This window comes from Hetaerina americana, unplaced genomic scaffold (genome assembly GCF_022747635.1).
Source record: "Hetaerina americana unplaced genomic scaffold, ioHetAmer1.1.p SCAF_14, whole genome shotgun sequence".
Classification (NCBI taxonomy): Eukaryota; Metazoa; Arthropoda; class Insecta; order Odonata; family Calopterygidae; genus Hetaerina; species Hetaerina americana.
Genome location: NW_027286514.1, coordinates 14,152,998 through 14,176,519, shown reverse-complemented (window position 1 = coordinate 14,176,519; position 23,522 = coordinate 14,152,998). Strand labels below are relative to the sequence as shown.

The window sequence follows — 23,522 nt, the reverse complement described above, 5'->3', positions numbered from 1 at the left end:
GTTCCTTTCTCTCCACATGTAAACTACCGAGAGTAATAAGACTCTGTCTCTCTCTTTCTAAAGTTATGTCTTCTGCATTTTTTTGTTGGTTGTTGGTCTTAAATTTTGTGCTACCCTCTCTTCTAACCAGCCGGATCTTCCTCGGGTAGATGCCGCACCATCCAAATTGTGAGACGAACTTTCCAAACCTCAACCTGTTACCGGATTCAGCGAAATTCAGTGCAAAAATCCATGGCTCCCAATGTCTGGAGAGACATTTTTACAAAATAAATCAATTTCTGAGCGAAATAAACTTCCCTGATTGGGTTGGTCTTCTCTTTTTGCGTTGTATAGACGGCGCATGGGATTGGCACTAAATGATTTGACCTCTTGAAAACGGAGCGTCAGTTAGTGGACTGGATTCCAAGTCCGAGAACGGAATTTATATTTCTGGTGGTGACGGATATTTCTGCGGCATACCAGCCCTTGTTACTTTTACCTGCTTTGCCTTTTTTCGACCTGATCATCCAGTAGTTTTCCCTTGAACCGTCTTTTCCTTGAGAAATGCTTCCAGTCATCCGAGAAACTGCAATACAGAATCCATTTATCACTTTTTTGACCTTGGCAGCCACCCGCCTACTGTAATAAATATTTCTCTGTGTGGTAGTTATTTAAGAATAAAAGACGATACCCCGGCTAACTTTGCCTTTATCTTGCATTATCTCACGCTGAGTAATGAGCCTGTCTTTCGATGAGAGTGGGTAATGGCCACCCCGAAGAGAGGTATACGAATGATGTATTTTATTTTGGATTTACACCGGGGCAATAAAATTTTTCATTTGCCTCGAGTTTTTCTGAATGATTTCATATTTAAACTTTATTGCTATATCAATTTGTCCTCAGTGATTAAGTGCATTGTAATACTAAATATTTTCACAATGGTGGATAGTGTAAATTTGTGGAACTTCTTCGTGGTGCTTAGGAAAGGAACACACTCTGTGATTCTACACAAATATAAATTAACTGTAACCGGTTTAGATGCAGTGTCATTCAGCATCTGGTGATGATACACTGTTTCAAAACTGGTTGCAATGAATTTATATTTGTGTGGAATAGCAGTGTGCTCATATTTCCGACGCACTAAAATTTTAATTTTTTTTCCTAATTCATCTACTGAGTTAAATATCTGAATTCTTCATAGTTTTCCCCCACTGAGGTTAAATTCTGCCTAAAGCGTTCACACTAATACTAATTTAATTTTATAAGTTAGTGTGATAAAGCTTTAATTCAGGTAACTGTGTTTACAAATCTATTTGCGATAAAATTTCTACTCTGTGACCATTAATTCGAATCTCTTTAGTACTGCTTTATATTCCTTGTATCTTTATCATTCAAGTGGTAATGACTTGGACTAACGCTTTGTCCGTCCGTTCGATTATCGACACATCAGCTTTGGAAAGGAACTTCAACTTTCGTTACTACCCGAATCTCCATGATATTACAGCCAGCGATAGGTTTGCTCAAATGTATTTTTGCCCTCTTGTTATATCCTTACTTTAGGGAACAACTTGGGATTATTCGTAATCCCTAAACATTGTAATAGGATTAAAAGGGATTTCCAACAAAAAAAAATAAAAAGGGGGGAAGCTCTTTTGAGAATATGCGTTCATATCTAGAGTCGTTCTATTTCCTTTATCCGATTCTCAATGACTTAATTCTCTCATTCAACGGTCCCAAAAATTACCTTTTAATCGCATTAAAAGACTTGGCCATCTCCGCATGGCCCCATTTCACAAAGCCGAAATGCAAGACTTTTTTTTATCTGCAGAACTCCACCCAGACTTCAATAATGTTGCAATTTCGAAAAATGTTTGCATATTATTTTCACTTTTCCTTATTAAATGTTGCCTAGCGATAAAGTAACATTTCTGTAGACATTTAAACTTTTACTTGTACTACTATACCGTTGAGGTTCAGTCGTAATGACTCCAACAAGTGGATATTCAAATGGAACTACGTAAATGGTCAGATATAGCTATAATAACCATTCAACTACACTCATTTTCTATGAAAGTCATTTTGAATTTTTGTTAGAATCACATCCACACACACATATACGCGCACACACACACACACACACACATACACACACACATATATATATATATATATATATATATATATATGTGTGTGTGTGTGTGTGTAAAATATATATATAAATATATATTTTATAAGAGATCAGTGTTAGTTACTATTCCGAAAAAGGTAAAGGCTACGTCATGTGAGAACTACAGGACAATAAGCTTGATATCCCACGCAGCTAAAGTTGTTCTAAGGATCATAAACAAAAGGATAGAGAGTAGGGCAAATGATTACTTGGGGGATGACCAGTTTGAGTTTAGGAAGGGGAGAGGTACGCTTGATGCCATTGCAGTAATGAGATTATTAATCGAGAGGAATATAGACTACAATCAGGAGGTATTTGCCTGTTTCGTAGATTTCGAAATAGCGTTTGATAGACTGAATTGGGAAAATCTAATGAGTATATTGAAGAAAATAGGAATAGATTGGAGGGACAGGAGGCTAATCCGCAATCTGTACATGTCTCAGACTGCTCAGGTGCGAATCGGGAACGGGGAGTCCGGATGGACAGTGTTAGGAAGAGGTGTAAGGCAGGGTTGCCCATTATCACCGTTGCTTTTCAACCTGTAAGCAGAGGAAATGATTAAAGAGGCATGGAAAGAACTGGAGGTAGGGATGGAAGTGGGCTGAGAATTCGTAAAATCAGTTAGGTTCGCTGATGACCAAGCTTTAGTTTGTCAGTCAGCCAAGGGGTTGCAAGCATTGCTGAGTGAAGCATTATGAGAAAGTCTCACGGTTATGAATAATAATGTATAGCTCTAACCTTATATATATATATATATATATATATATATATATATATATATATATATATATATATACACACACATACACCCATACTCATATATATGTATAAAAGTTAAATTAAATGAATTCATCTTTATTTTCTAGAATAATAATTGTTCAAATATAATACAGTAGTTATTGCTCCCGGGAGGGTTTAATTACGCCAAGCAGAGTAGAACCGTTTTGTAGAAATGTTTTTGAAGAAGTATTAGCTGCATTTCCTATGTAATCCATTAAAAAAGCTTATATCGGGTTTGATGACGCATCATCAAGATGCGATAATAAGGTATAATTGTAATTTTGCCCGAAAGCCAACTATTAGGGTTTTATTGTTCCCATCTACTACAATGCTGTATGCTGTACTCTGTTCCAGAGGAAAAAGATTGTTTCGTCTCCCTTCTACACGTCGTTACGTCCATAGCCTTTAAATCTTCTGTTAAATGTAATTAAAGGAATAATAAAATTGAAACTACTTTAATCATTATGCATATAATCTATAAATATATGTCATTATTTCTTTTATTTTGGATTGCGTGGTGGAATCCTGTGATCGATCATAACGATGAAATAAAAAATAAGAAAATTAATATTTTATCTCAAAATTTCTCTAGGATGCTTGAAAAAAAGTAACTGTTAGGAAAATATCCGTTCAACTTCTTAAAGTCTAATTAGCGTCAATGTGCAATTGGTGAATTATAATTTTTATGAATTTCGGAAATACTCACCTGAAATAATTTAATCCGGTAAAAACCCAAATATTATTAATATCCAAACTCTTCAAATCACCTTCATAACGAAGGTAAATTATGCCTTTGAGAGTATTTCCTCAAATAAAAATAACTTCGCTCTTTGCACATTTTAAGTCATATAATCGGATATGACGGCGCAGGGTAATTCCTCCACCTCAAAGAATATGGAGCGTTCGGATTTTTAAATGATTTCGTTCGTCAAATCTCACCTATGCAGTTATTTACAGGGAATTAAATAAATTTGGGAATTACTTCTAGGTCTCCTAATTCATTTCGTCATAGACAATTGACTATCATTGTGTAGAAATTGTCAGATCAAATAATATGATATAGTATTTAGATCAGATCACTCGGAAAATATCAGTGGTACAGTTAAATCACATTGAAAAATATTACTGAAACATCTATTACATTAAAATTCCATTAGCAAATACCAGGCTACATAGGTTTCATTTACTCGCGGGGAGCAAAAAATTAGCTTAGAGGCAGTGAATAATATTTTTCATAATTTCTGCAGACGTAGGTACGGGAGAAGGAGCTGTATTCTTGAAAAATTTGCCTTCGCTATTTGGGCGGGGCTAATTTATTTGGATTTCCTTGACCTTTCCTTTGGCCATTTTCTCGATGGCAACCGTTGTCGGGTTAAACTTGAGCTTGAAGTACTACTCTTTGTCATATGGAAATGAAAACTAATTAGCGAGCTAGTATAGATTACATGGATAAGTCACGCCAAGGATGCAGAAGTAATAACATTGAAATAAGCTCCCAATTTGCAACGGTAGAAGCCCACTTGTTCAACTCCCTTGGAGAATATCGTTTACCGGATTTGAGTATTGATGCAAAGTACCACAATCATATTGATCATTTAATGATGGATGATCTTTAGTTGGGAATGTGGTAATTCCATTCAGTTTTTTTAAGTGATTTTTTCTGTGGAGAGAAATTTGGTAGTGACAAAAAATATTGCATAAAGGCGTAGAAGATAAGTATTCTCACACGTTGATGACTTAAATATGAAGCAAAATATTTCCGAGATAGGTAAGCTCTTACACCTGCTATAGTTCCTGAGCTTCAACTTTCAACATTTAGGCTAGTTTCCTTCTTTCTTGAAAGCCGGATGAACTTCGTTTTGTTTACATTTTTATTAAGCCAGTTAGCGAAGAGGCTAAGTGCTTACTAAAGTTTGATTATCCCCAAACCTAACTGCTTTCATGAATTCTTCGCCGACTTTTATTACTATCTTTAGTTCTTCCCATACCTCCTGAACCATTTCCTCTACATAAATATTGGAAAACTAGGTCGATTATAGAGACTCCTATCTTACCCCTCTTCTTAACACAGCTCATCCGGACTCTCCATCCTCCACTCGGACCTGAGCAGTCTGTGAAATGTACAGGTTGCGGAAGTCTCCAATCCCGCCAATTCACCTATAATTTCAGCAATACATTTATAAATACCGTTCCATTTACCCTATCAAACGCTTTTCCGAAATCTACGAAACACATTCTGATTGCATTCTATGATCCTCTCTATTAGTGATCTCATTACTGCAATGGCATAACGCGCTCCTCTTCCCTTGCTGAACCCAAACTGATCATCGCCTAAGTATTAATTTTCTCTTCTTTCTATCTTATCATTGATGATCCTGAGGACTACTTAACTGCGTGCGAAATAACTTATATTGTTCTGTAGTCCTCACACGAAGTAGCATTTCCTTTTTTTGGAATGGGTACTAACACTGATCTAACGAAGTCTTCCCACTGATTTCCTCCCACATAAATGCTACGGAATACTGGATGAAAACCTTCCATCCATGTTTTCCTGCATCCCTAAGTAGTTCCGCGAAAATTTTATCTGCCCCACGGCTTATTTGATTTCAATGCTCTCAAGCCCTTTGGCACACCTAAGTATTCTGGCAAGTAAGCGAATACCATATAAATCATGTTCATTTTATATGCCTAAGCTTGCTGGCTAGATGTCTTTACCACATAGATCATTTATGTATTCCTTCCATCTCTCTTGAATTCATCCTGATTCTTTTATTCCTGTCGTATCTTTAATTGTTTGCTCTGAATTTCCTCACATTCTTTTAAATAGTTTTTTGCCTTTCTGTACAATGCTCCAATGTCACATTTCCTTGGTAAACATTCCATATCCACGTCTTCCATCACTTTTCCCTATGAGTTTCCCACCTCAGTTCATAATTGACGTGTTCTCCTACGTAATTTTGTATTTACATTTTTGAATTAGCTGCTCTTGTCTCTCTTCTAAATCATTTTGTCAGTAATTCCGGATTTATTTCTCCTTTTCCTATTTGCTTTTCCTAAAGTTTAGTTTGCGGCTTATGATATCCTTTTTTTGATATGTTCCTATATTTCCTCTATAGTACCCAGCACTCTTCCCTTACTCATGATAACCCGTACTGTCTCTCATGGTTTTTCTTTCTTATCTTCCCGCTTAATGATTCCACACTCCATTTGCTCAACCATTTCCCCATTTCTTTCCTCTTTAATTTGACGTTACACTTTATTAGTAGAATATGGTAAACACGGTAAACTATGCGAATTAATCACAATCTCTCTAAATCTGCGCTTAATGATATTATATTCAAACTAATAACTCTAAGAATCTCTAGGCATTTGCCATGTAGATCCGTGTTTACTGTGGCGTTTAAAATTGGCGGGCGAAACGATTAAATCCTGTTTCCTGGAAAACTTTATTACTTCCCTTCCTAGGTCACTTCAACATCCAAAACTGTGGCTCCTGCTTCCCTACCTTTTCCTTTGCTCACCGTCACGTTCCAATCCCCAATTACTATTAAAAGGTTCCTTCCAGGAGCACCCGATTATATTTCTTCTAATTGATCGTATCCCCTGTCAACGTCTTGTTCCCTATGATTACTTGGTGGCATGCAGGCCTGAGTAATGACCAAGTTGTTTGGTGTAGCTTTTACTTCTACAAAAAAATTCTATAAGTCATTTGCTCTATGTTTACTACGCTTATTCCTACCTTTCTTCAACACTGTTGCCAACCCTCACTGGCTCTCTACGTTGTGTATTACTCTCTGAACTATCGGTTCAGCAATCTCCGCTATCCTTCCATCTCACCTCGAACAGCTCTAAAATTTTGTCAGTGTGCCAAAATATGTCCTCCCTCCATCCCTCGCTTTATAACTGCTAGTTATCATATACTCGACATCGTCATTCTGTTCTGTACTTTTGATTTCACTTTCCGGGGACTCTTTGCAAATAGGAATTGTATCATTTTTTTTTCAATGAGTCTTCAAGATGAGTTGCGACGAGGGTTCTTAAGTACGCGATTTTCTCTGTAGTATAAAATTTTCCTATGCTTCCTCCTATAAAGCTGCAAGTTAAAAGTGAAGCCCTTAATCCAACTCAGAAATCAAACACTTGCGATCGGAGAAAATTCTGTTATTTTAGTCATCACCCTGCTGTAATAAGTAGCTGAAAAGGTTCTCCAAAAGTAAACACTCCGTCGTTTCATTATGTATAAATCAACTTTTGAAAAAAAAATCTTTTTCGAGCATTCCAGCTTCTGGGAAATTGTTCGTTAAGTTTACCAGACCGAGTAAACATTCATTATTTCTGCGTATTGATTTACTTCTAGTTTTCCTGGGACCACTCTGGAAAGTTACCATGGTGATTGCTTTAACAATGGATTCACGATATTGCTTTTGTGCGCCAGCCCGTGGAGTTACGTCGATTGTTATAAAATGAATGTGAAAATCAAAAATCGAAAATGTTTTACAGGCAACCAATTCTGGGTTTTTCATTGAGCCGCTATGTTTACGAATATAATGCATTAAATTATAACTGAATTGCGGTTTTTAACGTATTAATAAACAAGTAAATAACAAAAATTTTACAACTAATATGTATATGTTATAAAATACGTATAGAAAACAATGCCTCAATCTTCAAAAATTCTCTCTTTCTTGCTGTCGGTCATTTGTTTTTAATTAGTAATACTATGGTGATGTAAATAAAAAATGTTGCAGAGAGGCGTTATTAAAATACATTAGGGACAGTTAAAGAAGTTTACTTCCTCGCGTGATTTATTTAACCGTGATGCTATCTGTTTCCATTCCGACATTTGCCACTCCCATTTAATAGCGTACGGATACGTAGGCTTTTAATTAACGCTGGACTTTATGAAGCGGTCTGGGGAGCGATAAGCATTTCCTTGCATCCGAGGTTCAGCTAATATTAAACTTACTTCTTTAAAAACAGGTAGATGTGCGTTTTGCCTGCATTTGCATAATTATTAGTAAGCATCTTGAGGCGTAATGTCGAGGCGGTATGATCGGGTAAAAAAAAACTGGAGTTTTTCAATGTGAGGCCATACTTCTTGGGACCTGATGAGAAAGTTGCGTGCTAAATGTTTAATCCACTGCGTCCGCGTATAACGGGGAACCAGTCAGGACATAGGGCATGCGGCACAACTGTGAAATGCAATATTTATTGCCACAATGAACATCAAGCCACGCTACGCACACAGGTGCCTCGGTGCGGTTGGCATCCTAAATAATTTAGTTGCTCGCGACGTCAAATGAGATCACAAGTTCTTCGACGCTTTTTAAGTGCGCCGTAGGGCAGCAAACAGCTCGCCCTCGGGTGAGCTCGGACTAGGCATATATTATTTGCGAAAGCAAGTTACGTATCAAACACGTTCTTGAATAAATGTATCGTTATTCAGACACTCACCATGAACTCACTCATTTATTTATTTATTTTTCGACTTAATTGGGCGAGGTTGAGACTAATAGTCCCTTCTTCCACCTAAACCCTACTCATGAACTTATTGCTGGCACTTTTATCCTTGTATACACGCGCGGATCTGTAATTAGCGTATTCAAACTTTTGGACGCCTGTACAAAGTGAACGTGATTGGTTTAGTATTTGAATACAATCGCCATCCTCTCCAAATCCAATAGTTTCAAAATTATATGAACCATACCATTTTTTAGTTTTTGCTAATAACTGAATATTATTATTGATCTAGCAATCGTTTTTTGCGCCTGAACACTGGTAATATTTTACCATTAGCATTAAAATTGAAGAGTGAAATAATGCGTGGAGGTGAAATCATCCTGCAAGCTTCGATTTGCATTTGCATTCGGAATTTCCTAAGGTTCAGATCATTAAAACGTATTTTCTTAAAAACATCAACATTTTCTCTCCCATGAAAATAGCGCCGGGCATGCATGAAAAGAACCATTAACCGGAGGGATTTATTTAGTTTTACTAACAATGAAGAAGGATAATGTGAAATATCTGAATAAACATGCTTTCATATTTTTTTCAAGCATAGAACATCCTCTCATTATCTGTGTTTGCATTATGTCGAACACAGTTGGATTTGAGGCTCATTAGATTGAAAATAATCAGCAATTATAAACACGATGGATTTGAACATGTCTCTCTTGTCAATGTTTTCTTTATAATTACAAAAATAGTATCGGTTTTCCGCTTTTCACTTTTAGAGATGACCTTGCCCTTAAATGTAGCGGAATACGAGGGCTATCCAGAAAGTAACCTCCGTTGTGTTATAAAAAATATACATCTCTACATACTTATGGATACAGAAAATCTATTATTCTCATCTCAAAACTACACATCTCTTCTATTTTTGAACATATTTGTCAAGCAGATTTCAATTCTCTAAATTAGTTTGCTAATTCCTTCGGTATAAAATCTACCTCTAGATTTCGCAGACAAGCGATGACGGCATCTTGAAGTTCCTCGTTAAGACGACCACAAAACATGTGGTAGTCTAAATTTTCAGTCCTTTTTCCATGTAACAGAGTCGGAAAAATCCGGGTGAAACTTTCTATAGATTTCAGATATCGTAAAATGTCGGTTTTCACAAACCCTTTCGTCAATTTCCCGACACACTTCATTGTTCACCACAGACGGGTGACCACTTCTGTCATCATGGACATTTGTAAAATCTAGGAAACTTGAGCTGTACGACTTCGTTAATTAAAAAATTAAAAGAAAAGTCCTAGTGCCGTGATGAGTTATTATGGCTAAGGGAGGTTTTTTTTAGTTTGCTAGTGGACATTTGTGTTCACTCAGGACACTTCATGGGAATTTGTGTGCTTCAGTGCTGTCGTTTCACGAAAGACAAAAATGACGCATAACTCTTGTCACTCATCACATTTGGTCCATACAGAGCACGAATTTCCCGATATATGTCAGCAGTTTTCAAGTTTTTTTTATCAGTAAAATCTTCATTCACTTAATGGACTTCACATATAGTGGAACTTTCAATTGTATTGTTCATTTGGACTCAGTATTGTAAACAAACGACAAGCGGTGCGACCTTCCAGCCACTGCAGGTCGAGGTGTACTGTCATACTGTGTGCGTCAATACAGTAACTATTGGACTCCTACCAGTACTTCTCTCGTTATACGAAAACGGAGGTTACTTTTTGGATAGTCCTCGTAAAAAAACTCGACCTTATAATAAATTTGCTGATATATTTACTCAAGTGCAAATACTCGCCTGTGAAATCCATTCTCTCTCTGTCTTTGGCAATTGCATGTGCGAATTCACTAACTTCTAGACGTTTTCATTATAATATGATGAAAACTTTTGTTGCAATGATATTTTATGCAAAAGAACAATAGTTTTGAGAGGAATTTTTAAAGTAATTATGGTGAAATAGTGTTGTACTTAATAAACGTGAACATAAAAAGTTTTCATTGAGTTGTCCTTGAGACTATCTCTTTAAGTAAACACGTGTAAATTGTGGCTAAAAAATAATCTCGAATACCTCGAGTATTTTATATCAATGACTTTGGCTATAACCTTGGTCAAAAAGTTTTTTTAGGAAGGCATTGTGCAAGTTGCTCTCATTTGGTTGGAAATTAGTATTTTAGTATTCTTGAAAAAAAATACAGCCTAATTATTAGTGATACTTAATTTTACGATCATTCATTCATATACTTACTAACGCAGCCCAGTTTTTTATTCTCCTTACTTTTGGGCTCTGCTAAAGATGTGATTCTAATATGAATGCGAAAATTAGTTAATATTGACAATCATCGATAGGCTTGACTGTAATTTTCTATCCTTCTGTCACGCATAGACGGACGAAAGTGGAATCTTTGCAGTCCAATTAAACTTCTACGACTTCATATTTTTTACCGATCACGGGAAATTCAGGCACCTCTGTAATTGACTTCCTTAAATTAACCTATCCTATCAAAGGGAGAGAACGATTTCTTTTTCAACGGGAAATGAGTAAATTTGTCGCTGAACTCGGAAATTTTCTTCGCACTAGATATTTTTCGTCCTTAATGATTGAAGTGGTTGTTTTCATTAAATTAGCGATATTCACAATGTTCATTAATGAATATTGTAAATTCATTACCTTAGGTAATTCATTGGGTTGACTTTTAGTTATTGTATGCATATAATTGTTGCGTATACTTAAGAATTATACTTTTGAGTATCCCTGGAAAACCTTATCATAACTGCAAAATTTACTTACAGATAGCAGTACATGTAAAAACAATGCTTTTTCTGATTCGCGGTTTCTACCTACCTATAAAAGTGTTCGTAATGCTCGTAGTGCTCATATTGCACTATTTTCCCTTTCTCAGTAACATTTTATAATTATAGGTTAACGGCTAAATTTAAATAGAAGAAATTAAAACAGATCTACAATAGCTTTAAGGATTATTCATTATTGACCATTATTTCATTCAATGAGCATTTGAGTGTTGTTTAAGACGCAGCACGGATTGAATGGATGAGCATTCCTTTTGGATTGGATGGTATATTTATTCCTTTGATGAATAACTATGAAATTTTTATGTGGATTAGCAATTCAAAATTAGTATTCATTTATTCTTTGTACGAGTACGAAGTGAATACCTCTTGGTAAACCAATTCTAATTGTTTCTTGTAAATCTAAAAGACATTTAAAAATTAAAATGTGTAAATGATAGTGACCAACCATTAACAAATAAATTATGTATGCATAAGCGTCGTATTTAAGGTAATTTTAATTTTTAAATTAAATATTGTTCTTTTTTTAATGTTTTTTCTATTCTTTGATTATATTAGTTAAGGTTCTAAAAGTTATATTTTTGGTTAGTTTAATGTAATTTTCTTTGGTTTAAACTATTTAATGTTATACTTGTGCATTCAATTACTCAACCTCTAATGGGATGGACACTGGAAAGGGAATATGCCGGTACTGTTCCGAATTTTATACAGTTCTGCAGTGAAAAACGTTGTCCAAAATGGGTGTGTGTTGAGAATCTCTCATCATACGCAATCTATCATTCCTTCAAAATCTTGGAAAGACAGTTTGCTGACTACCACCTAATGCTGTTCCTTCCTGGGGTACGATAATGTATCTACGCAACTCTCGAGCTTTATTACCATTGCTTAGTATTCATTCACCGTTCATAAAATAGCGAGAAACAAAATCCCAGAACTATGCTTTCCTCTCGTTAATACGATTCTTTTGGGTTGTTTCGTGAGGTACTTGATCACAAATTATGCTAAGAAGGAAAAGCGTGTTGCTGTTGGAGATAACGCTCATAAAAGATCCTTGATCGCGCATCAGAGAGTATTCTGTTTCTAAGAGTTCAAACGTCACGTGTGTGAGATCAGGGGAAGGCAAACAAACTGATGAGGCATATTTCGTTCCAGGTACCAAGTTCCTGTGCAGCGAAGTGATCGCGCCCGTCAAGAGCGAAGCGGACGACATATGCCTCTACATCATCAACTTCGAGGACCTAACGGCGGCCGCGGCTGCTGCTGCGGCCGCAGCAGCCGCGCAGGCGCAGTGCCCCGTCGGAGGAACCACCGAGGCGGGCGGCGCCGCGGCGGGGAACGTCGGCCTCAGCAAGTGTGAGGACTCCTTCCGTGTGCAAACACAGAACCCCCCCTTGACCCCCCAATCTCGTCACCGTCGGAAAGGGGCAACTTCGGGTACGGCATTTAGCGCCGCGGTCTCGAGAAATTTGCCTTGAGGCGCGCGTTGGCTCGGCGGGCAGGAATGTAGCCAGCACCTCATCCCACCGACGGTCATCGCAGTGTTTTCGCACGGGCTAGTTCGGCGCGGGGTGTACTAACGTTGACACTAACGTTTCTCTCCAACGCCCACCTATTTCACTCCTTTCTCCTTCCAGATTCATGGGCGCGTAATTTGAAACCCTGAGGCGTTTTCAGTGGTGCGACAGATTTCGCGTCGCCTTGGGTTACTTTAGAAATAACGCGTTTCATTTTGGGAAAGGTTTTATATTTCATTAGATGAGATCACAATAAGAATGATTCTATATCACTTCATGTATCAGCGTTTCTTAGAAAGCATAAATTTTACTCCCGCGATTTTTAAAAATTTGTATTCATTAACTCGCCTTCAGATTTTATTTCGTATTCACTAATCGCTTTAAATTATTAGTGAAAGATTTATTTTTTTAACTACCACAGAAGTTATTTATAACTTAAATTCTAAATGCCTCTGAAAGCATTTTATGCTGATATGATATTATTTTTCAGTTTTCCCTATGGTTAATTCCAAATACAACTCATGCTAAGAAAAGATGAGATTGGGTCGGATATTTTTTTAGTGGATACCATTCAAAGAAATATATGAAAAAATAATAATCACACTCTAGTTTTCACAGGTGATGTCATAGGGACACCAGCCATAAATAATTCTTCCATGCATTTTACCTTGGAAATTTATTTTTTCGTTTTCCGCAGCCCCTTAAGTTGACTCTTGGCAACGACGTCGATTCTGCGTAGTAACTTTCGGCCTTTATCGTGTTGTGACTTCAGATGGTATCGCATTATACGGAAAGCTTTCATTGATCACTCTTCACCAGCAAGCCTTTGCTGAGAGTAAAAGGCATTTAAGATACTCGGAGGGAGAAAGGGGAAATAGTACGTAATTCCTAACCCTAGGGTTATAAGGCTTTATTTACCATTTATCAACGCGTTGATAACCAAATACGCACTGATATTGAATCGCAGCTTTGTTAAAATGGTAATTCATTCATACTCACTGCGGTGTTGTCATATAAATTTGACACTCCTTTCCGGCCTTGTTTAAAATGCTTCGTTTTGATCAAGGAGTGTTTTAGTATGCTTTAAAAGAACGTATACTTTAAGGGGGGATCATGAATCGTACCTGTATGATTTATATCGGTAATTTGGTTGAAAACCAGGAAGTAATTGCCTTTATTTCTGCGCGGCAACATTTCCGTTTCTTCGTATAATTTACGGATTTTCCGTCACAGTCTGCGGGGCGCTGTGCAAACAGCACGTAAGTAGATTGATTTTTTTTGTATTCGGACTTTTAAAATAGAGAGCATATGTGCACGTGCTCGGAACAAAGGGAGGTCAAGAGCGGGCGAGGGTCGGTGTTGCGGATCGAGGCGAGGAGGGCAGCTAGGGCGATGCAGAGTGGAGCGAAGCATCAACACGATGACGGGTATACGTTATTCCTTTAAAACACCGGAAATTTCAGTGAGCTTATCGCGAATTATCCTCCCTTTTGCGAGAAAGATGTCACTTAGCATTCATATATAAGCATATGGGAGACCGGTCTGGAAGAAAAACGTATTTTGGAATCCCATACTCGATTAGCTCTCAGCATTAAGGACAAAGTTTAATGGAACCGCTCATTTTTTCGTAATTTCGTCCAGATATCTTCATGGCTAGGGGAAAAAACTGCGTTGTTGGATTCTAGTGATCTGAAATATTAGAAGGCACGAGAGTGTGGATGAATGTGCGTTTTGACCTGATTGTAGGTTGAATCTCTAAGATCATATAATAATAAAACCGTTGTTTCTTTAACCGGTGCGTAACATCGTGTTCGTAATTAAAGCAGTGCGTAATGGATAGTTCAAGAAAAAATATATTCGCAAATTTTAGGAATGGTGGGTAGAATTTAGATTATTATTATCTTTTCTATATTCCTTTAAGAAAGATTATTTCTTAAACGCTTCGTTTTTATTTTGGGATGCTTTTGTCCGTTGCATATTGAGTGACTAATTTACTACACTGATATCTGTGGCACACTATACAGATGAGTTTCCATGAAGAACATTCTATTCAGGTTGCTCTTTGTTTATTTCCATACACAAAAAAAGGCCAGTGGTAATGCATATTTAGGGACAATTCATAGAATTAGCTAGATATGCCCCACAAACATATCCAGAGAAATATACGAGAATGAATCATCAATTAGAGTTCGGTGTGATTTGGAGTTTAGTTAGAATGTAAATCCAAATAATATTTTTAATTTACCACCGCATTAAAATCGGTATCTTTGGGGACGAAAGTACGTGTAAGATAGAATCGCTCCTGTGGCCTGGAAGGAAATGACGAGCGACTGGAATTAATGCTCACAATCATACTCGAGGATTCTCAAACAGGCGAAAGATCTCTGGGATTGAAAATGGAATGCTGTCGCGTCGACCTTCACGACCACCGTCTCCCTGTTTTGGAGGCCTCGCGAGTCGTGGAGTTTATAGCGATGGAATTAGGTCGACGCCTTCCCAATGTTCCTCTCCATTGGGTTTTATTGCGTCAGTCATTTTGGAGAGTATACGACGATTTTTGAAAAGGTCATTCCAACGGGATATTCAAGTTGAATATCATGCTAAGAAATTGTGTACAACGACCACCACTTAAATTATGCGTAAGAGCATGTACGAACTATGTCAGTATTTTTGTCATTCCATAAACATGAGTGATCTGACTGCAGAATAATTCTGCAAGGGTAATTTTTTGGATAAGGAACTGTAAAAAAAAGTTGTTTTTCCTGGGAATGCTACATTGATCAACTTATAATGAAATGGTTTCAGATATGTCATTCACATCATCATAAGGTCGGCTGCTGTTTTTTTAAACGTACTAGATGGGGTTATGCTTCAGGGTATGGGCAGGAAATTCATTTCAGCTACACTCATTATTATGTAAGGAAAAGTTTTATTTCATTTGCCTGGTTAGTAAACTATCGCTGGACAATTGAACAAACAAGCTTTCACAAAAACAATCGAAATAATAATAATTTCATGCGAATAAGATAAATTTACCCGAGGAATAATTGTTGTCAAATTAATTAACATCTTCTATTTTAGTCATCTTCTATGATACTTTCCGCCTGTTAGTTAAGAATTTCACCTTTTATATAAGTTTTAAGTCAATGGTAACTCCAAGAACACTCTGTTTCAGAGCATATTGCAGAAGGGTGCAGATTAAAATATTTACCCCAGTTTTCATTGGTATTTACGTTTTGTTATACCTTTTCTTGTAAAAAATCATCACCAATTAACAATTTAATTCTCATGACAAATGTATGGAATAGTGAGAAACCAAAGTGGTTACACCATTGCAATTTTAGTCTTCCCTCTCCTGTTTGAGGTAAGCTGTTGTGACTTAGTAATTAATTTAACGACACAGAAAATTTGAAAAATTCACTGATATAAGTATAGTGTGTACTTTCTTACCACCTTGAATTTCAATTTTGGATAAGGGTTACTAAAATGGTCCTTATTTGCATAAGCAATCACGAATTATCTGATAAAATATGCTAGTTCCATTTATGTAAACATCTTATGCTTCTCCATTTCATAATTATTATGAATATTGGAATTTTCAATGGTATGACCAAGGGTAAATGTATGTTGCTATTTAGGAGATCGATTTGGAACTTGTAAACTGTTGTTATATGGAGGATTTTTAAAGGTATATTGTGAAAGGTAGGAAATCATAAATTATTTCAATCGAATCTCTAGAAAGGTGGCCTCTTTTGTGGAAAATTTTGGTGGAAAATTTTGAAACAGACTCGGCATCATTACAATTACATGAGCACTTTTTACATCCTGGTATTATTTTGAACGAAAATATTCATAACAATGAAGATGAACGAAGAATAAAATATAAAGAAACGTTAAACAATAAAGAGACCGGCTTCGTTTGTGTAGATTTATAGCGAAGTAAGATAAAGATTAGTGATGTTTTATATTCAGGACATGTTTATTTAAAAATACAATTAGCGTTTATTAGAGGATTTTAAGGTGTGGTTTTAGAAAAAAATGGAAAACGTGAGTAGGATATAAGAGGATAAACGAGGGATGTTGGAGGAAGAAGGAATAAGTTGATGGCGGAAATTCCAAGGGGTTATAAAGTAGATTGGAGAGATATTGAGATGTAGTGGGATGTTGAGGGAAGCGGAACAAGAAAGATAAAGCTGGTAAAGTGGAGAGAACTGAGGAAAATTGACAATTTAAACGGAATCAAGTAGGTGGGTGTAGAGATTCTGAGGAGGTGAATGTACGAAGTATTTTGGGATAAAAATATTTTTTATTTAATCAGATTATATAATGTAGTTTTCAAGGGCGGTCCAAAACCCATCGTTTCACCCTAGGCTTTGTACAAATTTGCGCAATTTATGCAGGATTAAGAATACTTTCTCTTGAATCGAGAGCTGTCTCATTCTAATTTTCTCAGCCACTGACCCATCCATTTCAAAGCCTCCAAATATTTTTGAAGTCTTTCCTCATCGATATTATCTGTTGGTTCGTCAAAAGTTTCGGTATAACCAGGGCCATTCAATCCAGTACGAAGTTTTGTATCAGCTAAATATATAAAATATAAATACTATATATTATTATTAGGTAATCTACCGGTTAAGGTAGGTGTTTGGATGGACATAGTTACTAATTAAATAATTTGTGACAGCAAAACACAACATCCTACTCTACATCAGGTCCCTCTTCAGCTCTGAGTACTTTCTTCCTCCCTTCATCCTGTCCAACATCCCTATCCTGTTCCTTCCCTTTCCTCGTTTGCCTAACATTCTCCCCTCAATTACAGCCTTCAACATCCCGCAGCCGGTCAATACCCCCTTCAGCCACTTTTCCTGCCTCCATAGGATTTCTCCCAGCAAACCCCTCTCTTCGCCCACCATACCAAGTACTTCCTCGTTTGTTTTCTTCTCTGTCCATTTCACCTTCTCCATTCTTCTCCACACCCACATTTCAAAAGCCTCCAGTCTACGTCTATCCTCCTGCTTCAATGACCTCGTTTCCGCGCCGTACATACTGTAGCTACGCTCCATATCAAAGTTTTTACGAGTCTTTTCTTAGCATCCTTACTCAACGTTATAAATATATATAAATATAAATATAATATATATATAAATATATGAAATATTCCTTATAAATTTCATTATATGGGAAAATTTTAGTGAAAAAAGTGGAAAAATGAATTTTTTTCTAGTTTATGTCTAAGGTTTCTTAACGATTAAATGTCAGCTAGGTTTATAGCTATGTAAGTAGGACTTGCCAAATAATTTCGCTCAACGATACTATACTTTTCAATTCGTATCGCCAACGTCATTACAGTATAATCGGTGAGCAAATATGATATACAGTTAACTGTTCCACATTCAGAAGTATTTAAAGCCTTTGTAAATTTCCACTCTCCAAACAATTTTCAGCAAATGGACAAACCACCTTTTACTGATGCTAAATCAACAAATTCACGGTAGCTAGTGAAGTATATGATTAAATATAACTGTGGAATATTATATTAAGGCCAGTGTGCGATGAGTCTGGAGCATTCTAAAAACCATAATTTCAGGCCCAGAGAATACTAGAAAAACATAAATAGGAAACACATAAAAGGCCACTCACATTTAAGGAAGTTTAAGACTTCTTTTAGACCTTTTACAGGTAAGACTGGACTGGAAGGTTTCGGATGGAGAGAATGAGAAAACTGGGGCGGGTAAGGGCAGGGCAGGCTGTGAAGGGGGTAGGAAAGGGTCTATTGGTGACCTTTCAGCCGGGGAAATTCAAACGATCGGGATGTTAATATGTACGCGGATTCGCGATTTATCACCTCAAAATTGGAGGCTGAATCGTGTATGGAGTATGGATACTAGGATGGTTAGGTGGAAACAGTGATCGAAGGAAAGGTTATGGGAATTCGTGTGGGAAGGGGTCGGGAAGAAAAGAGAGTAAGGCAGAATTACAGGAATAATAGGGATTGTTCATGCGGATGGACAAAGGGCTAATGCATTCACCTATGTGGAATAATGAGCATAGAGTGCACGCCAGGAAATAGATTTATATATGTATACATAGATATATAATATATATAATTTACAGATATATGTAGATATAATAATATTATATATAATATACATTATATATATATATATATATATATATATATATATATAGTATATATATATATATATATATATATATATATATATATATATATATATATATATATAGTATATATATATATATATATATATATATATATATATATATATAATGTGTGTGTGTGTATTTTTTTCATTAAAATACCTCGGTATTTAAAATTTTTTGGTAATCCTAGGTTTTTGAAAAAAAACATTTTACCATGATAATAGGTCGTAAAAATCTAAATCTAATAATTACTGTTGTCATAATAAATTATTTCACTGATTTAGGTGCGTTTAAAAGTTACGTAGTATCTTATTAGTTCTTACCTTATACCACGTAAGTGAAGTTTTATTGAGACTATAGCTGGAAAGAGAGTTAATGCGGCAATAATGCAATAACTGGCACTCACTGTAATGTTCACCTTGAAAAATTAAACTTGTTGGAAGAATAGAACTGTTAAACAAGGAGCTGTGGCTTCGCTGATATTTAGCCTCTTTCAGTTTTTTTGAACGGTGGCGTCTATCAAGACATGGTGTGTATGAAGGTCGCGCGGAAGTAATTGGAGAGCGGAACGTGTGTCGTCTAACGGTGGAGGGCCTTCTCTCGTGCGCGGGGCCGCCGCCACCCGCGAGGGCTGGAGGAAAGGGAGGGGGCAGGTGGAAGGGTTGGATGAAACAAACAAGGGATCGAACGACGTCAACGACGAGTGCGCGCGGTGGGATGGGGTTTCGAGAAAAATAAAATGGACGAGGGTGTGGGCTGAGGACACAATGAAAACTATATTGGAGGTCGTTCGGGGGCGGCACCCATTTTTTTTTATTTACGCACCCTGAGCATCCTCGCGGAAAGAAACTTTTGGGGGAATTGGACGTGAAAGGCCCCTCCCCGGAGTGTTTTTGTTTTGTCCGATGGCGAAAAACGTCAGTCATTTGTTCTTCCAATAAAAATGTTTTAACAATAAAGTTTCTTGTGGCTTTCCTCGGAAGCGTGCGTGGTGACCCCTTTCGAGGTCGGAAGCAACAAATGGGAAAAGTTTCGGTGAATACATCGAGAGGGGTGGTGGACAAGGTAGGAAATTTGTATTTTCTGGATGGAAAAGGGGCTTCCTCGGGATAAGTGGTACGTAGCCAGTTTTTCCCTACCTTTGATGTCTTTACAGGTTTCATCCCGACGGAGTTTGAATTGGAGTTCATTGGGATGTTCGTTAATCGTGGATGTTACTAAGGGAGAAAAAAATTCAGAGAAGTTTATGTTATAGTTGGGTAAAAATACCGTCTGGGCAAAATTGCTTCAAGAACCTGTGAGAAATCTTTAAAAATATGGTAAAAAATTTACCAAGCAATATCAGTTTTTTATTAATTAATTGTTTACTAAGTAATTATTAAATCTATATTGCTCGTTATTTTGAGCTATTTGGAATTATTTTATGGGCCCATTGCCTCAATTATGTCTTTGATTCTAATTGGTACTGGTAATACTAAATTTGTAACCATGTTATACAATTTGTGCTTTAATTTAATTGACTTATGGGATTTTGCAAGCATAATCGTGTTTAGAAGCTGACAAAACTTTTAGCATGATTTTTTGTATCTAATATAAATATCCAGAACACTTTTTTGGAATTATATATCTCTCCCATGCACGTGTGGTCAATATTTCTATTGACGTGGAGTCATTTTCCAAATTATAATGACACATCGCTCAAGTGTTTTGCCAAAAGTTATTTGGAAGTAAGATGTCCAATATTTTGAAAATTACAACAACAATATAAAGCTTTTTTTAAGATAAAATGATTTCACAATCTAAAATTTTTCACAATGTATTTAGTTAATACAATTTTGGAAGCACATTTTTCTCAAGTCAAATTGTTAATAGAAATGTTAGTTAAAAGTATTTAACTTGAATTTTTTTTCATGTCACACATTTACGGTAAGTTATTCTAGCCGGGTTCACAGACCGTGCAAAGTATCCCTACCGCAGGCCACCCTACTCACATTTTTCGCCTTTCTTCCAGCAGTGGGTCGAGCGCGTCACTCTTTCCGACAGTCGTTGAAGATGGGATCGTTGCGGATGGGCGGGGGCCGATCGGCACCCGTCAAATCCACAAGTGGCCGGGTCCGACGCACCATGTGGCTCGCGGGATACCTGTGCTCCCCTCACCACGGAACATCGACGCCGGGCTCCACCGACGAGGAGAAGATGATCGGTGGTGAGGTGGAAGGCGGAAAAGGCAGAGGGCATGACAGGTGAGGAGAGCAGACCCCAGAACCCAAAAATAGATCGCCTTATATGTTACTCTGAAATGCGACGCAAAGATTTATTTTCGTCAATATTCTTCTCGCTTGATTTCGGATAACATAGTAATTTTAAATTTGAAAAAAATGACAATGTCCACATTCTGATTTTAATTAAACTGTTTAAATACTTTTTACATTATCAAGTTATTGAAATTACACTAGAAAATGACGTGAGGCATTAAATTATTTGTTTGAATGAAATAAAATTATGGAAATTTACAAATGAATATATTTTTGTCTTTTTTAAAATCATAAATTAGAAATCTTATTTTGTGTTTAAGTATTAAGAGCATGAAATCTAATAAACGAATACTCTCCCGACAGGAAAGACTCGGCGCACCCTTAGCAAAAGTATATTGTCTAACTTTATCTCATGCTTAAATTGAAAAGCATGTTTAGGTATCTATGCAATTAAATAGAAATTGAATTTTAAAGCCCCCTTTTAAGGTTACGTCATCATAGTTTATTAAATATAAAAACAACAATATCATCTAGATTTTAAATGGTAATATTTATAAGAGGATACTAGAAGTTATACTAAACTCGCAGTCAAAAGTAATTGAATCGATAGCAAGAGTCATGGCAGCGCAGTGGGCTAATTCTTTGGATGCCCACCTTAAGGCCTTGATTAAGGCCTCAATTCCATGTGCTCCTCGGATAGATAGACAAACGTTTTTAACCCTGGATACCCCTGGTGGCGTACAGAGAAGGAAATGAATCCTCAAACCTGATGGTTTAAGTACACGTACAGTTAGAATTGGGCGCGCTCTTCCCTTTACTATCAAACCGATTATCGCCTTGAACACTGGATGGTGATTGAATTTTTTGCAAGAAACTAGCGAACAATCAATGGTGAATTTCCAGGTTCATTGTCATGGTGAAGGATCCATCCATCGCATTGAGTCAAATTTGGACGCACACGACGCGTCCTGTAGATTTTCCTTAATTCAGTTCATCAGCTATCATTCGGACAGTTTTCCGACGATCGGTAAGGACAAGGGACTGCACACGATCAATGTCGTCCCGGCCTTGCATCATCCGTGTCGTCTTGTCGGCCATCTTTGTCGGCTCGTCGGAATATTAGTTTTTCTGAACTCCTATAAAGATATACTCTGGGATTGTACAACGGTAACATTTCAGCCCCTAATTACTTGTGCAGTAATTGTCCCTGGATATGAAACTTCCCCTTTCTAATCGATTTTCATTCCCTGTGCTGCGCGGACTGTTTATATATCTCGTCACTCCCAATTCTATAGTTTAGAAACTCTTTGCGTAATTCAGAAACTCTTTGCGTAATACGGAGGGGTTGCTTGAAGTGTAGTTTTAACGCGCAGTAGTATTATTTCCCGATATAGAGATTGCATCAAATAAGTTAATTAATATGGTGTGGAAGTGCCGACAATTTAATGCGAATTTGATAAAACTATTTAAGTTTTTACAATTAACTTGTTTTAAAGAGACTGGTGTACTTCCATATTAAGTAGGTTGGGAAATGTGGGATTAGGGGAGAGGGTTTTTTTAGTGAGGAAAGTTAAAAGAGCACGATTAATGATAACGTTAATAGTAGGTACTACTGGTAATTTAACAAGTAACTGAAAACAATTATCTTGCTTTGATAAAAAAGTTGGCCAAAAGAAAAACATAACGTTCAAATATCTGACAACTATGGTACAATTCAGAGAGTTTAATAGATAACATGCATTACAATCACAAGTGGATTTTGTCACGTATAAGGAATACATTAAAACTAGAATTTCACTCCATGAAATTAATTAATCGTATTTGGAATAAGCATGCCAAAGCTTTACGAGAAATAATTGCATGTTCATGGAATAAGTATGATTTTATTCACTAACGACATCTTGGTATTATCCTTACTCAACAAGATTACACAATAGGCACCATGATTGGAATGATTTACATGTCATGTGTTTACATACATCAACAACAATTATATGAAATGGTGCCATGATCCCCAATTGAGGACGGTGTTCATTAGATGCAGAAATGAGATCGGATCCTCACCCCAAAGTACTCCTTCTGGTTGCTAAAAATGACAGGCAATAACTGAGCTTGTGTACTCTTGTCGCGCCTCCTTTTGTCGCAATAATTTGAATAATTGACCATTGTCATTAAAATGGCAATCTCTGGAAAGAAAAGGTTGAATTTTAAAATTAAATGGATGTATTTTTAATTATTTCTCATCGCTGGTGATGATATTTTTCTCCCATAACATCACAATTTTTGCAAAATTTTAGGCTGAAAATTTAAGGTAGCGGAGTGCTAAAACTCAATCAAAAACGTACTCATTATGTCTAGTCTGAGCCTTATATGCGAGAATCGTCGATATCGTGTGG

The 23,522-nt window shown here is 36.7% G+C and overlaps 1 protein-coding gene across 1 annotated transcript in view; it reads left to right on the top strand.

The window, feature by feature from the left end:
* The window catches only part of sei (potassium voltage-gated channel seizure), an 858,190-nt gene that overhangs the window by 381,105 nt on the left and 453,563 nt on the right, over positions 1 to 23,522 (top strand). The window contains exons 3-4 of the mRNA XM_071583602.1: positions 12,348 to 12,548; positions 20,886 to 21,114. Coding sequence (XP_071439703.1) covers positions 12,348 to 12,548; positions 20,886 to 21,114 — 430 coding nt within the window. The remainder of the gene's footprint in view (positions 1 to 12,347; positions 12,549 to 20,885; positions 21,115 to 23,522) is intronic.